Source organism: Cynocephalus volans, chromosome X (assembly GCF_027409185.1).
Source record: "Cynocephalus volans isolate mCynVol1 chromosome X, mCynVol1.pri, whole genome shotgun sequence".
Lineage (NCBI taxonomy): Eukaryota > Metazoa > Chordata > Mammalia > Dermoptera > Cynocephalidae > Cynocephalus > Cynocephalus volans.
The window spans coordinates 151557570-151574030 of record NC_084478.1 but is presented as its reverse complement, the minus strand read 5'-3'; the positions used below and the strand labels follow the sequence as shown (position 1 = coordinate 151574030).

General features: G+C 40.9%; 1 protein-coding gene across 2 annotated transcripts in view; it reads left to right on the top strand.

Moving 5' to 3' along the window:
• Window positions 1-14538, top strand: part of ARHGEF6 (Rac/Cdc42 guanine nucleotide exchange factor 6) — an 87823-nt gene extending 73285 nt beyond the window's left edge. The window contains exons 13-20 of one of the 2 annotated variants that reach the window (XM_063083078.1): window positions 171-313; window positions 1388-1513; window positions 3086-3106; window positions 4316-4409; window positions 6036-6125; window positions 8552-8651; window positions 10954-11008; window positions 12133-14538. In XM_063083078.1, coding sequence (XP_062939148.1) covers window positions 171-313; window positions 1388-1513; window positions 3086-3106; window positions 4316-4409; window positions 6036-6125; window positions 8552-8651; window positions 10954-11008; window positions 12133-12273 — 770 coding nt within the window. In that variant the 3' untranslated portion in view covers window positions 12274-14538. The remainder of the gene's footprint in view (window positions 1-170; window positions 314-1387; window positions 1514-3085; window positions 3107-4315; window positions 4410-6035; window positions 6126-8551; window positions 8652-10953; window positions 11009-12132) is intronic. The other variant, XM_063083077.1, reaches the window with a different exon arrangement.
• The last annotated feature ends 1923 nt before the right edge of the window (window positions 14539-16461 follow it).

Here is a 16461-nt window from a genome sequence, read left to right as displayed (position 1 = left end):
GCAGCTTATGTGTTCCTGATATAGAAGTTTCAACAGGGTTATCCCATAGGTATGAAAAATCCTGAGAACAGACACCTGAGTCCTAGTTGTGTGAAGTATATTTATGAATGAGGCAAGCTCAGGGTTCTCCTTGCCTTGTATTTTCAAATGCTCATGATTGGGTGATGCAGGTAACATGGTAGAGAGGATCGTGGTCCATTGCAACAACAACCAGGACTTCCAGGAGTGGTTGGAGCAGCTGAGCAGACTGATCAGAGGACCTGCCTCATGCAGTTCGTTATCCAAAACATCGTCGTCATGCAGTGCTCATTCTGTAAGGAGTCCATTTGTTCTGCCCAGGGATTATTAAGTCTTTCATCAAATCCTGACTGCTGAAGACTTCCAAGAAACAGCAAGCATGTTCTTAGTCTTTGGGTAGTCTGTATTTGTTGATTCTGAAGTACAGTAAAACCTCACTAATTCTGATTTCTCATTGTGAGACTCATCCAAACTAATAAAAAGGTTTACTGAGAGGTGTGCAGTTGTAATTGACAGTATTCAGATACTCCAGCTAACTGCTACCCAAGTGTTTCTAACCAGAAGTCCTGCTAAGGTGTTTTAATGATGAACATGACTTATTTTAGTTAGCAACCATTATTCTCATATTAATAATGTTCTAACTCAAATAGTTTATTTCCCTAAGTACTTAAACATTTCCATGTAATCTCACTCATGCTATCACATTTGCTTGGTAACCTTCTTCAAAAATAAACTTTTAGTGTTGTCTTCTTCCAAGTTATTGCAAATTTAGAATTCGCAGAATTGGATTGATGAGATTTTACTGTACTTGCTGAGTGAGATGGAAGATACGCTGTGTTGTCTGTTAACACTCAAACCTGTGATGCCGAAATTCCAGTTTTGAGCACTGTGTGTTGTGGTGGGAAGAATATGGGCTTTAGCATCAGATCTGGGTTCAAGTGTTAGCTTTGCCAAATCCTAGCTAGTTATTTCACTTTGCTGAATCTATGTCTTCGGTTGTTCTGGTGAAGTAATCTATTTAAGCACCTAGTAGAGTGCCAGACACATCGCTGAACTCAAATGTTGACTATTACTCCACTTTCCTCCCTTACAGAGGAAATATAACCTGCTTTTAGTGAAATTCTAGAAGAGAGAGAGAGAGAGAGGACAGGATCATGGGATGTTGAGTCAGTTTCATGTTATTACTTAGAGATCCCATAATCTTGATTGGAAAGTGTGAGTTCTCAAACTGGAGAATTTTGTTTTTCCATCTTCTCCTGTCTATGGCTGGCTTTGTTGATCCAGTGAAGCTGTTATTGTTCTCTCACTGAGTGGCACAAGGTCGGGTTCAGATGGCAGATTGTCAGCATCTCATCAGACATTTTCCCAGTCTTTTAGCTCTACTGGACAGCCCCGAGGACCCTTGGAGCCTCCTCAAATTATAAAACCGTGGAGCTTAAGTTGTCTACGACCTGCACCTCCACTTAGACCATCAGCAGCACTAGGTTATAAAGAGGTAATTTTGCTACATGTGGTATAAAATGCTTTTGACAAGCTAATTTTGTAGCTTTCTGCAAATAGTTCTGTGGGAATGTGCTAGAATTTATGATAGGTGATATATGTCAGTCAATCTTGAATTGTTAGACTCACTGATTTTTTTGCTTTTTATTTTTTCTTCCCCCCACTGTTCATCTACAAATACTTATTGAACATCCATAGGGTTTATGCACTGCCTAAATTTCCCTGGCCTCTTCTAGAAGCACCTCTGGTTTATCTTTATGATGATTATGATAATTCTTTAAATTAGTTAACGATGTACACACATCTCCAACAAAAGCCACTTCATTGGACTTGAATTTCCAAGCAAGCAAACCCAGTTCTGCATTTTGGATCATTCTGATCTTTCAAACCAAATTAGTAAAGTGTTATGGGACCAAACCATGAATCCAAACTAGGAAAGAGGTATTTGCTGTAGATAGAAAGGGAAAAGAATTTAATGAAAGAAATGTCTTTTAAAAAGAGGCTTCTTACCAACAACCTTAAAGGACATTTGATATTTGGGTAGTGTGGGGATTTTAAAGTTCTCTTTTTTAAAATTTTCCTCTTGAAGTTGTAGTCAGGAAATGTCAGTCACTAGCTTCTGTAATTGTGTGGAGTGTTACCTTTTCCATTCGAACAGTGTTTTTTTTTCCCTCACCTCTTTCTAATCGTTTCAGATTTCAGAAACGATGCTCATTTATTAGTAACTGTTCTTTACATAGGTCTTGTTGAGTAAAGATTAAGTTTGTGACAGTTATGAGATGAGTCTTAAAATCATGGTGCAAAGGCAGCATACATCTCTATATCAAATGTGCGTTTTGATGAGTGATGCAGACTTAGCTCACTTTTGAGTGTGTTTTGATTTAAACCACCAATGTTCTGTGTCAATTAATTATTGTCTCCAACTTTTAGTGCAGTAAAGATAGAACACTATTTGAACACTGGAGGATTTTTTTGATCTTTTCAACCTGAAATGATAGAAGAAATAACCCTTGAGCTGAAACTTTATTGTGTACCTTTATTCAGAATTTGGACAGGAAACGGTCCCACAGATTTGCTTTGAAAATTGACCTGCAATCATCCGATTTTCTGCTTTGATTACCTAAACCAGGAGTGCCACTTCATAGTTACCTAGGTCCCCTTTTTAGTGATGGATATTTTTGTAATTGTCAGTTACTAAGTTCAAATTAAGGTGAGCTTTGAAGGGTAAAGTTGACTTAATCCTTCACATAACTAATCTATTAAAACTAAGGCATGATCACTTTGTTTCCGCTGGGGAAAGAGAGTTATTAATATATTCTTACTATGTAGTGTGTATTTCAGTTATTTTCAGCATTTATTATTCTGCACAGAACAGTATTCCTTGGGCTTTTGCATGACGATATTGCATCTGAAACTAATATGGGAAATGTGATGATGTTCTCTCTGTGGAATTTGTGATAACACTAACATTTCAAATGTTGTTTTAGAATTATTGATAAGTGGATTTGGTCATTATAACCATCGACCTCTCACGCTCATCTTCTCTTTCTTTACATATTCATTTTAGAGGATGTCTTATATCTTAAAGGTAAGGGTAGAACAATATCTTTGGCTTACAGTGACATCATAATGCTGTGCTGTAACCTTTGATGAATGAAGCTTTCCCTTATGCTTGTTTTGTTCCTTGTTATAATTGGTGGCTAAAATATGAAGATGCAATTCTGACATGTAAGTACTTTCTTCAAAAAGCAGGCTTGTGTGAAATATTTTTGAAAATGTTTTCCTATAATGACTTAAAATGCCCATTTTCCTGTTTTGTTTTGTTTTTTAATGTTGTTTTTTCCTGTTATTTTTGTCACATGTGAGTTTTTCATGGCTGTCTGTTTTCAAGTCTAAGTGGATCACTGTGGCTAGGTGAAAGAAATTAAATTCTTTGTTGCATGTATTTTTAAGGTACTAGTTTTATCCATGCATCATGTGTATACATTGCATGGAAGATTGGGATAAGATGATCACAAATGTTTTTTTCTAAGTCTAAGATCCTAATTGTTTACTTGGATATTGACAATGAGCACTTTTTTTTCAACCTACTGGTTATTCATATGGCAAAAGCCAATTCGATAATTACCATCTCTTTTATTTCCTAATGAAGCATATGGCTTTATATATGTATAGTTAAGCTTGGCTGTGAGTATGTTACTTCTAACCCAAATTATTTACCAGGAAATTCTTCACCGGGCTCTTCTCTCTGACTGGGAAAATTACTTAGTCTCTCTGCCTTAATTTTCCCGTCTGACAAATGGACATTAAATTCTTCTTTCTGGGACTGTTGCTAAAGAAGAATTATTTAAATAGTTTTGAAGCTCTTTGAAAAGTGATAAATACTACATTAGTAATTACAATTGTTATTTAATTCCCTTAAAACTGTATTGGTGGGGAACATAAACCAAGTTAGTAATACTGTTATTTTTTTTAGGGTTGTCATCTAGTACTTTATCTGCAGATGGTACCCTAAAGGCATTTGGCCTTCTGGAGAACCTACCGCATCTTCAGTAGGCATGCTGCACTCGTATTCCCACCCCTATGGCAACTGAAAGGATAATGTCATTGCCTATCTTTTATTTAACCTTTTAGATTTTATTGGAGCCATTTTTATTGCATATAGTATTAAATTTTGATGAGCTTCTAACTGAGACTGTCAAAATAAGAGAGAAGCATTCTGTTTAATTTCATTTGCTCTTTTAAATTTACTTTGGGAGAAGAATTTTAATTCATTAAGAAACCTCTGTCCTTACAGGAATCTAGTAAAAGCCCCAAAACGATGAAGAAATTTCTTCATAAAAGAAAGACCGAGAGAAAACCATCAGAGGAGGAGTATGTGATTAGGAAAAGTATGTGTTTTGTTCTTTCTGAAAGCTATTTACGGATGAACTAACATGAGAACTTTTTTGAGTTTTTTATTTTAATTTTTAATTTTTTTATTGTGGTAAAATATATATAATATAAGGATTGCCATTTTAAGCATTTTTAAACATACAGTTGTGTGGAATTAATTACATTCACAATGCTGTGACCACCCCTCCTATCTATTTGCAAAACTTTTTCATCATTCTAAGCATAAACTCTGTACCCATTAAACAATATCTTCTCATTATTCCTTCCCTCCAGTTTCGGGTAACCTCTAACGTACTCCTGTATCTGAAAAATTTTTTCCTTTTTAGTTTATTTTTTCTTAATTGACCCATGATAATTGTATACATTTATGGAGTACAGTGTGCTATCTGGGTATATTTATACAGTGTGCAGTGATCATGTCAGGGTGTCCAGCATATCCATCACATCAAACATTTGTCACCTCTTTGTACTAGTTGACAGAATTTTATATTTTTTACATGAGAATTTTTTAGAAGCAGACGATTAGAGCAATCTGTTCTTGGCATCATCTGTCCCATAAAGAAAAATGCATGGAAAGGTTTGGTCACCTCTAAGACTTTTGAATAGGCTGCCTCCAGCTGTACTTCATCTTATCTTAGGCAGACATCGTCTGTATCATTTTTGTGTTGATCATCCTGCCCCATCTGGTTTAGAACCACTAAAGGAACCCACTTGCTATAGATACCTTTTTTTCTTAGTTTCTGATGCCTAAGATATTTTCCTGTACAGAGATAGACTAAATATGAGGGGTCTTCAAAAAGTTCATGGAAAGACTCATATTATTTTCTAATTCTATTTTTGTACTAACTTTTCGATGTACCCTCATCTACCTGAAAGCTGAAATCCTTCTGGAAGTCTAATGCTCAGTGATGTCTATCTATGACGTCTAGAAACTTGGCTTGACTTAGAGAGAGATTGCAAAGTCAGTCAGCCAATCGATATGGATATATTTGGCTATAAGGCTGGGAACAAGGTACTTTGAGACACCTGTGAAGGAGTAAGTGATGTTTCACAAAGAGGTGGCAGAATTGTGTGCATCAGCTGGAAATGTAGTTTGGCTAAATTTTTCCTCTACTCCAGCTTCTGCATGCCCCACCCCCTACCCCCCACCTGGGTGTGCACCTCAGCATGTTAACGAGGTGCAGCCATCCAGTCATTTCAAGAATGATTTCGTGGGGGAGGGAGGAAGGAGGAGGGAGAATAAGTGACTATGCTGGCTGATTGGAAAAATGGGTGGGGTTAGTGGGGGAAAGCTTCCTAGAAAAGATGAGCCTTGAAATTTAAGGGAGAGGAAGGCTGTAGTGTATTGGGTGAGAGCTGAAGCCAGCACCAAGCCCTGTGCTGATTTTGGCCTCTAAGAGACGACTGACATGACCCCCTAGTTGAGAGCTCTGGGCTTCAGAAGCAGGCCCTGCTCAGTGCTGAACTCTTCTCCATCAGAAGAGTTGGGTAGCTCTTTCTCCTGCCTTTTAGGAACACTTAGTGGTCAGAGAAGCCAGTCCCCAGCAGTGGAGTGCATAGCATCATTTTGATGGTCCAGAGGCATATATCTATGAAAAGTCATTATTAATTACATTTCACAGGTACAGCTGCTCTGGAAGAGGATGCTCAGATTCTTAAAGTGATCGAAGCCTATTGCACCAGTGCAAATTTTCAACAAGGTCATGGCTCAAGTAGGTTCCTCCAAACTACTTTCTCTAATGAATGATGTTTCTTCTTTACCGCTTACTGTCTCTTAGAAAAAGAGAAAAGCAACCCAGATAGGTTGCAGGGTGTAGAAAGCAGGTGACTTGATGCATAGGAGCGGGGCAGGACTGCGTCTTTCAGATAAGGTGGTTTTAGCTACCAAGCGGTTTGTTCACCCACTGCTGTTTTTCGCCCAGAGAGAAAGAGAGATGCAAGAGGAAAAAAGGTGGAGGTGATAGAAATGAAAAAAAATTTAAAAAGTCATTCTTCTTTGAAGTACACAGATACCTTCACCAACACTAGTTAGGAATTAAAGAGCCCAGAGAGTTCCTGTGTCTGTGAACTGATGCTAATCTTGTCTTATAGGCAGATTTGGAAAGGAAGTCAAAATACTATCTTTGATCAGCTACTTATTTAAGCAAACAGTGCTTCACCAAACTCAAGTTTTAAAGTTGCTCTGAAGGTCTGGAAATGTAGCTGCTTAGCAGGGGTTGCTCAAAATGTATAAAATTTATCACGGAGCTATTAGGTGAGGGTATTTCCCCAAACAACTTTCAGATTACAAACTAAAAGCGAGATGTTTTCTGATTCGTCCTTGGCTTTTTAAAAGCCAGGTCACATCGATTATGTCTTTTGTCTTCCATTATTATAAACATTCAGGATACCTTTCATGAGGTTTTTACATCTGCATAAGAAATGAATACTCCATAAGGCTCCATTTTGGACAGCCACTGACTGACGGATCCCTTGAGTGTGGGATGGATTCCTTAGGTGGACTGCCTTGACATATTCTTTCAAAGTAACATGTCTCTAAGGCTGTAGTGAGGAAAATGTTGGATGTAAAAGTTGACACATTTCATCATGAAGAGGGGACTGTCACACTTTCTGCTTCACAGAAAAAACCTGGCTGTGGCTTTGGGTGTGTCCAGCTCTGATAACAAGTTTTGAGGAGCCAGGAGAGAAAAGTGAGGACAGTTTTTACCATGAAAACTAGGAAAGAGAGGGGGACAAGGAGACACCAGAGAAGCATCCCTCATATGAAATCCGACCTTGCCTCTTCCTCCTCCCCCACCACCTCTTTTTACATCCATAGAGTCGCTCGATCTACTGGGAGGCACAGGCAGGTGTTCTGGCCTAAAGAGGCACATTTTTGACGCCCCCCCCCCCCAGCTTGCCTGTTACACATGGAAAGGGTCCAGTGTCGTGCTTGGCACACAGAATACCTTTTAACATCATGGTGACCTGCCATTCTCTCTTCTTCTTTAGCCAGAGTCCTGTGTCCCTAGAACTGACTACTGCTGGCTCTCGCTGCATTCAGTTGGCCAGTCAGGCAGTCTGCTGACCTCCTATTAAACACCTATGATAGGGGCCGGCCCATGGCTCACTTGGGAGAGTGCGGTGCTGAAAACACCAAGGCCATGGGTTCAGATCCTTATATAGGGATGGCCGGTTCACTCACTTGGGAGAGCATGGTGCTGACAACATCAAGTCAAGGGTAAAGATCCCCTTACTGGTCATCTTTAAAAAAAAAAACAAAAAAACACCTATGATGTGCTAGGCCCTGGGGAAGGCAGAGAAACATCTCACCTCAGGAAAGGGGGACATCAAATGAAGGCACCTCTGAAGGAACTTGGCCTAGAAGAGAGGAGGCCAGCGGCTCAGGGAGACCTCAGATTAAGGACTTGAGCTCTAAGAAGAAGGATCCAGAGTGACGGGGAGGTTGGAGATGCAGGAGAGCTGCTTGGTCGGGCCCCCATGTCTGTTCTGTCACCTCTTCCGTCCCAGAGCCTGGGGCAAGTCTGAGCAGAGAGCAATGAAGACACCTGCATCTTTGCTGCTGTTGTGATAATCTCCCAAGCCCACTCTCCCCTTAATCAAAATGGTCTTAAGTGACCCTACCTTACCCTATAGGACTGTAAAGAGAATAGATGAGCATGAATGATGTTTCTGAGACCCTTTAAGCACGTCGTGTCCCAGTGAAGTGCTACTCAACTTGAGTTTTCTGAAATTACAGAACCCCATAGCATAGGAGGTAATGTGTCATTTCCTGGACATGTGCATGGACAGAGAGATCACTGGTCAGCTCTTGGCTCTGGGAGAGCCAAAGCAGGAAAGTATGGGGGTCTTGGCTGAAAACAGGTATTTCAACAGCTCTTTCACATTATTTCTCTGAATATGAAATCCACCCCCTCACCCCCTGCCGAAAATTGAATCAGTGTATTTGGCCATTTAGAATTCTTCAAGTCAGGAAGATTTAGCCAGTAAGTGTCGGGTGACTGCCTTCTGGGTGCAAGGTAGCAACGTGCTATGAACAAAGCCTCTTCTGTAACATCAGTGGGAAGGAATTAACGCTGATAAGTAGCCTTCACTAGTAATTCTCTCCTCCCCTCCCTCTTGCAACCCTTGTTTATAGGTACTCGCAAAGATTCTGTTCCACAAGTCTTACTCCCTGAGGAAGAGAAACTCATCATCGAAGAAACCAGAAGCAATGGCCAGACCATCATCGAAGAAAAGTGAGTAGAGCAGACAGAACCTTTCCTGGCTTGCCTGGAGGCCCGCAAGAAGGGCAGGGCAGTGTGGCTCTTGTAAAGCATGCACTGCAGATCAGCCCCTCCTCATCTGAGAATGGGGTCCTCTTTGCTGAGCATGCTCTTGAGAGTCTCCCCAACAGAGGGAAGGGAGAAGAAGAGGCCGAGGGGCTAGAGCCCTCCGGAGCAGCTGGACGTGGGTGGCTGTCCCTGCAGCCAGCTCCCCCATATAGTAAGCTGCTTCCAGATACAAGAGAATGTCAGTGCTCTAGATGCGTTTAGGAGGTGCCTGGGAAGACCACAGCACCACTTTCCCTGCCTGGAGGAATGCTGTATTTGTCCATTTTCTGTCGCTTATAACAGAATACCTCAAACTGGATCATATATAAAGAAATGAAATTTATTTCTTATAGTTTTGGAGGCTGGGAGGTCCACCATCCAGGGAGCACATCTGGTGAGGGTCTTTTTCTGGGTGGGTACTCCCTTCAGAGGTCCAGGACAACACAGGATGTTCCATGGTGAGGATGGCAAGAAGTCTTTCATGTGCTCTCCTTATAAAGCCACCACTCTGCATCTATGATAACTCACTAAACCATGAACCCATTAATCCATGAATGGACTAATGTATGCATGAGGACAGAGTCCTCACCGTCCAGTCACCTCTCAAAGGCCCCACCTTTCAAATACCATAATCACATTTCCCACCTTCTTAACATTGTTACAATGAGAATCAGTTTTCCAGCACATGAACATTTGAGGGATACATTTAGCCCCATAGCATATGCCTCTCATATTTTTTGAGTCAGGAGTTGGATTTCACATACTTGACCTCATTTAAAATCCTATAGTAATCCAGTGAGATGTGTTATTCTCACTACTTTTACAGATGAGGAAACTGAGGTTCAGGGAAATGATGTCTCTGGCTTACCTGTGCACAGTAATGAGTGTGACCTAATGGGGGAAAATCAGGTTAAGTACCTTAACAGCTCACAAAATAAACGCAAAGTAGTCAAATAATTAATTTGTTTAAACTTGAGTCATTTCTGAAGTCAGGCCTAAATTTGCATAGCACAGCATATTTTGAAGTGCATGATATTGTCAATGTATTTTTACATCTGGTGTATGAAATGATGCAGCAAAAAAGTAAAGCGCTTGGGCTTAAGAAGGGTCCTGGTTCAACACCAATTCCGCTACCCATTAGCTGTGTAACCTGGGGCAAATTTCTTTAACTCTCTGTGCCTCAGTTTCCTCATCTGTAAAATGGGGATGATAATAATACTTTGAATTATTGTGAGGTTAAATGGAATGATAAGTATAAAGGCTGGCACTCAATAAATAATGATAGTTATACTAATTCTTATTATTATAGCTATATTATTCTTCACAACTTTGTGAGTTTTTCAGGAAATGTGGTATTATACCCATTGTATATGTAAAGAAACTAAGACCAAGAGAGTATGAGAAAGAAACTGGTTACCCAAGGTTAGAGGACTAAAAAGTGGCAGGATCATAGCTGGAACTCAGATCTCCAAAGTCCTTGTCCAGGGAGAGGGCAAAACATTCTTTTTCTAGGAAAAGACTGTTCCACAAGTCAGCCAGCATGCCTCATCCTTTTTTTGATAACATATAGGACCTCTTGAAATAATGCTTCTGACTTTGTGTCATGTGGTGTTGTGTAGGGTCAGAGGGGTGAGAGGGGAGATGCTATAAGACACATATTATAGAGTAGGCAGGGCATCTACTATACAGCATGGTGGCTATAGCTAACAACACTGTATTGTATACTTGAACTTTGCTAAGAGAGTAGATCTTAAGTGTTCTCACCACACACACACAAAATGTTAACTGTGTCAGACGGTGGATGTGTTAATTAGCTTGATAGTGGTAATCATTTCACAATGTATATGTATATCAGAACATCATGTTATATACCTCAAATATATACACTTTTTATTTGTCAATTATACCTCATAAAGCTGGAAAAAGAAAAACCTTATGATGGGCCCTATTTTCTTGTTCTTCAACTCTCCCAAGCTGGGGAGCAAGTAGCAAAGGAGGAAGGTAGTACAGAAAAGGTGCCATGACCTGGCATTTGAATTAGCATGTGAAGTGGTGCTTATTCTCCCTGAACAATGAGCAACATGAGGCTCATTCAGAGCAGTACCATTCCTGATCAGCTAGAATGTCCACTGCTTTTCAGAATCTGCATTTTTATAAGGCTGCTTTTATTACTTAACAATACTTCAGTGACAGCCATTCATCTCTGAATTTTACCTTTATGTTTTAGGAGCCTTGTCGATACTGTTTATGCCTTGAAGGATGAAGTTAAAGAACTGAAGCAGGTAATAAAATATAAAAGTCATTTTCTCAGGTGATAGAACCACTCCCTCTTCCTTGCCACACACTGGTAGATGCTGTCAGGAAAGGTCCAGGAACAAAATGGTGAGGGGGGATTTTCATTTCCCTTGTGTCGTCAAGATGTGTTTTGTTGATTTTGCCTCATGACCTTGGGTTTGCTTACATTCCTATCGGGTGTCTTGCAGTAGGGTCCCAAACTTAGCTACGACTTTCCTGTTCCCTGATATCTGTAAAGCAGGCTGTAAGAAAACACAAGTTATTTATGAGGGTGTAAATGTAAAGAGAACCATAAATCATGGTTGTGAGCTCCTCTGCAGGTGTGGTGCAGTGCTCCACGATGCACATGCTGCCTTGTGTGCAAGGACAGACTGTATGTACCTGGTGACAGGGTAAGGGATGGATGGGAGGGGAGAGAGATCAGGGACTGGAAGACCACTTAGAAGGTTCTTACAAAACTCAGGGTGAGACATGATGAAGTCCTGAATTCAGGCAGCCAGTATTGTCATGGAGGAGGAGAAGGAATGCAAAGGAGAGCATATTACAGAGTTCAGATCTGTGAAATATGGTGACGTGATGTGGGAATCAGGAGAGAGCCAGGAATTAGAGATTAAGCCTCTCTCTCTTCCCTTGGTATCTAGTTTGATATGGTGGTGCTCCTTATGGAGATCAGAAATCACAGGAGGAGGAGAAGTTTGGGGTAGCGGGGGAGATACTGAGTTCACTTTAGGACCTAATGACCTTGAGGTGTTTGTACTGTATCTAGGTGGAAATACCAAATTGGCATTTGGGATTGTGGACCTGGTGCTCAGGAGATGAGGTTAGCACCAGAGATATTTGTGAGGCCCCTTGATAGATACCGGGGTTGAAAGAGAAGAGTCCCTAATCAAAATGAGTGTTGGATGAGAAGGGGGCCAGAGCCTTAGAGAATGCTTGGATTTCAGGGAAGAAGAATGCAAAAGGTGGGTCAGAGAATCAAGAGGCTGCCTTGTCTCAGAAGCTAAAGGAGAGGATTTGGGGAAGAAAGTGCAGTCTACCAAGAAGATGAGCAGGAGGAGCCGTAGGAGGGCCTCCCTCTGTTTGGTAGTCAACCAGTCTTTTCCCATCCCAGGAGAATAAAAGAATGAAGCAATGCCTAGAAGAAGAATTGAAGTCAAGAAGGGACCTAGAAAAGCTTGTTCGACGGCTGTTGAAGCAAACAGATGAGTGTATTCGAGCTGAATCCAGTAGCAAGACCTCGATTCTTCCATAACTGTCACTGTGCCGCTGGGCAGAGTGTACCTGCAGGGCGTCTTGTAATGTCCTGCTAAATGATTTGACTCAGTTTGCTCACTTCTTTGGCTTTTATTTTGTGTTTGAGTCTCTCTCTTTCTCTTTTTCTTTGTGTGCGTGTTTGCCTGGGTATTTGTTGTTGTTTGGTTATTGATTGGTTGTTTGTTTTCAACAGGAGAGAAAAGCAGGAGGTAGTGGTGGAAGTGCCCCCAGAGTCTTTTCCATTCAATAAGAAAAGGAAAGGTGATGCAGGAAAATGACTTACAGGGTCTTGAGATGACCTCCAATTCACAGTGCCTCTGCAACAGCCATTGCCCTCGGGTCACGTTCATTGGGCTGGCTGCTGTCGCAAAGCAGCTGGCCATGGCTTATTACGTGTGAATCCAACTTTTCCCACAGTGCTCTCCTGTACCTGCAAGCCCCTCAGAACCTAATTCACTGAAGCAGAGCTTCCTGAGCTATGACTAGAGTAGGAGGAAAGACTAACACATTTGCCCTGATGCAGCTGCCCTTCTCTAGACTGTCAAGAACCACCCCTCAATCATGCCTTTTTAAAATTACTACCCAATGTTGCCTGTAAGATGAAGAAGACTGTAGTACCTTACTCTTTTGTGTAGGCATACATTTTAACTCAGTGAGGCAGAAGCTCTGGTCATCCAGGCCAACCCCAAATCCATCAGTGAATTGCCTTGGCCAGTCCTCCCCTTCAGCAGAGTTGGCCATCTCTTCCCAATGCATGACAGCTTTTCCCCCTAGCCTTCTGCCTCGGTGTAAGTTTTCTATTTTCCCAGTGCTTTTAGCCAACTGTATGGAGCAGTGTGTAAACTAGTATGTATGTCCTTTGCTTACTTTTTAAAAAATGTAGTTAGACTGTGAGCAGTTACTTTATCTACATTGCATATCCAAACTACAACCTTTCATCCTCTAAAACAGTGTGCATTGAGGAGATATTGTGTCCTGGTAGACAGCTTTCATTCACTTTATTGCTCTCTATATATGCTGTGAGAAGTTGTAATATTCATCGTCCTGTCTGAGTAGAACTCTAAGCATTATTTGCAGAAATGTGCTGTTTGTCTAGTTTGTATATCCAGAATGAAAGGCCCCCTCTAATAGCTGTTATTAGTGAAGCTGATTACTTGGAACTGGTTTACTCAAGCTGCTCATTGAATCAGACCATCAACTTTGTAAGTATCCCAGAAATTAGAACTGTGAGAAACTAGGTGTAAGACAGAGCCACAGAAGAACAGTGCACATCCAAATTCAGCAAATTGAAAGTCAGCCCAAGGCTGTAGGACAGAACTGTGCAACCTGCCCCTTCCTTCCCCAAAGAGAGGGGAAGTTCAGCTGGGTGGAGAAGGTCACCAGAAAGACTAGCAAGGGGCCAATGGACTGATCAAAGTTGTCTTCCAGATACATTTGATGGGTCTCTGTAAATGTGAGTTTTGCAAATGTTCTTTAGAAACCAAACTTGAAACTTGAACCCCATAGCTTGCTGAGGAGCCCTTTATATTTCTGGTACGGTGTGTCTCAAGGTTCCATAGCTACATGGTACAGGACTGTTGTCTGCTAGCTGCACAGCAGAAATTACACCATCCACAGGAAATGGACTAATTCCTGCAGTTCAACATCAACCAACCACACACCACAATCTTTGGAAGCTGAAGAGTAGATTTCTAAGAATGGCTGGTGTTCTTTTAAGCACAGCGGTTTAGATGTGACATCCTTCACCTAAAAATTAAAAACAACAAAACCAACACAGATCTTTGCATCTGCTCTGTCTGTGGTTAGTCAATGGCTTGCAATAAATGTGCAAATTATATCCCTAGGAAATGTTTTTGTGATTACAAAATACCTTAGTTGATTGCTAAAAATATTGAAAGGTCTTTATTTTAAAGTGATGTGTACATATGCATGTTTTTAGGACTTGGCCCTTCTGAGGAGAGGCCCTCCTTGGTACTCTGGGTAATGAAGTTTGTGCAGAATGGTGTCCGCTCTTACACACTAAACAGTAATATAAAGGAAATGAAGCCATGTTAACCTGAGAGCAGTGTCTCCGTAGTTGTGTTGTTTATAATCCTCTATAAATGGGTTCCTGTTACCCTGTAATGAAACTGCTGCCCTTAGAGGCCTTTCAGTTCCTTTTCTGTCATGTCCCAAGCTCAAATTTTCTAACTCGTTTTTATTTTGAAGACTTTTAAAATGGACATTTTCAATAAATAAGAATAAACAGTGCTTTATAAAATAAGTCCTTTGTTTCTTTTTTATGCTAGCCAATGTGCAGAAAGATTTCTTGTGCCATGTCACCTTCCTCTGCCATTTCTCTCATTAGCTTGTCCACTCTCATCAGGACCTGTAGCCAGCCTCTACCTTTTCCACTTAGGGCAGATGACAATTGCTCCCTGCTTTACAGAGATAATACATACCACAAGATAGAAGCTTCCTTAATGTCTCCACCTCTCTTCTTCTGGCCCCAACCTATACACTGTCTATACCCCTTTTCACCATTTTCCTTCCACTATTAGAGGAAAATACATCCATTTTCCTGTTCAGGCTTATCCCGTGATCTTGTCCCCATCTCTCTTTATATTTTGCAGGATTTTGTCAATCTGAGATAATCCTATATTTTGACCACAGTTTGGAATGTTGGTGTCAGCAGTCAGGATGAAAATATTTGTTCTGCTTCAAGATAGATGAGCTGGATATTATCTGCTACTCAGCATCCATTCCTACCCCTTTTATGTTTCTTCCCCAAAACATAAACACTAAAAAAATACATTTTCAGACTCCCTTGCAGCTAGGGTTCTGGATACAATGTGGGTTCTGATACATTTTCAGTTCAGCCAACAAGGTTTAGAAGGCCTAAGTTAGGCAGAGGCTGTCATCTTGGGGCTTGGTGGCAGGCAGGCAATTCCAAAGACATGTTTGTGGCTTCTGTACTCCCCATTACAGTGTGTCTACTCAAGCTTTGTGGGTGAGAGGCTATAGTGGTAGTAGTGGTGGTAGTAGCAGCAGCAGCTTGCTAACATTTGGATCACAATTGCAGTGGTATAACTTTGAAGCCGTTAGTCCAGTGGCAGCCCCTGACTTCCACTTCTTTAGCCCAATGGTTTTGTAGACACCTCATTACCTTTCTGCCCAAGAAACTTTCAGCGGTTAATATTTCCCAGTCTGTCCATCATCAGATGAGTGGATACGGAAAATGTGGTACATCTACACAATGGAATACTACTCAGCTATAAAAACGAATGAAATACTGCCATTTGCAACAACATGGATGGACCTTGAGAGAATTATATTAAGTGAAACAAGTCAGGCACAGAAAGAGAAATACCACATGTTCTCACTTATTGGTGGGAGCTAAAAATTAATATATAAATTCACACACACACACACACACAAAACCGGGGGGGGGGGGGAGAAGATATAACAACCACAATTACTTGAAGTTGATATGACAAGCAAACAGAAAGGACATTGTTGGGGGGGAGGGGGAGAGGGCGAAGGGAGGGAGGTTTTGGTGATGGGGAGCAATAATCAGCCACAATGTATATCGACAAAATAAAATTTAAATAAATAAATAAATAAATAAATAATAAAAAAATAAAAAAAATAAAAATAAAAATATTTCTCAGTCTGAACCAATCAATAGATGTGACTTTGCACTTCCCGTGTGCTAGGCACTGTACTAAGTGGTTTACATTGTCAAGCTCATGTAAGCCTCACAGCAACTCTATGAGGCATCCACTGTTGTTATCTCCATCTTACAAATGAACAGAGGTGCAGCAATGTTGAACAACATGCTAGTACATAGTGGAGCTGGGATTTGAAGCCTTGTTCTATCTGCCTCTCAGACCCATGCTCTCTACCACATTTCCTTCTCTGCACTTGGTGCCTGCTAACTAAGGCTTCTACCCTCAGACATCCACCCTTGTGAAGTCACCAGGGAGCTCTTAATTGACAAATCCAGGGGATGATTTTCAACACCCATCTTGCCCTTTCTGCAGTATTTGACCCTCACCTTCTTGATAAATCTCTCCTTCCTTGATTTTTGTGATCCACACTTTCCTGGTATTAATTCAACATCTCTGACCACCCCTCAGTTTCCTTTGTCTATACCTTGAACATGGCTGATCCCCAACACTCTTTTCCTCTTCCCTTCCATTTTACG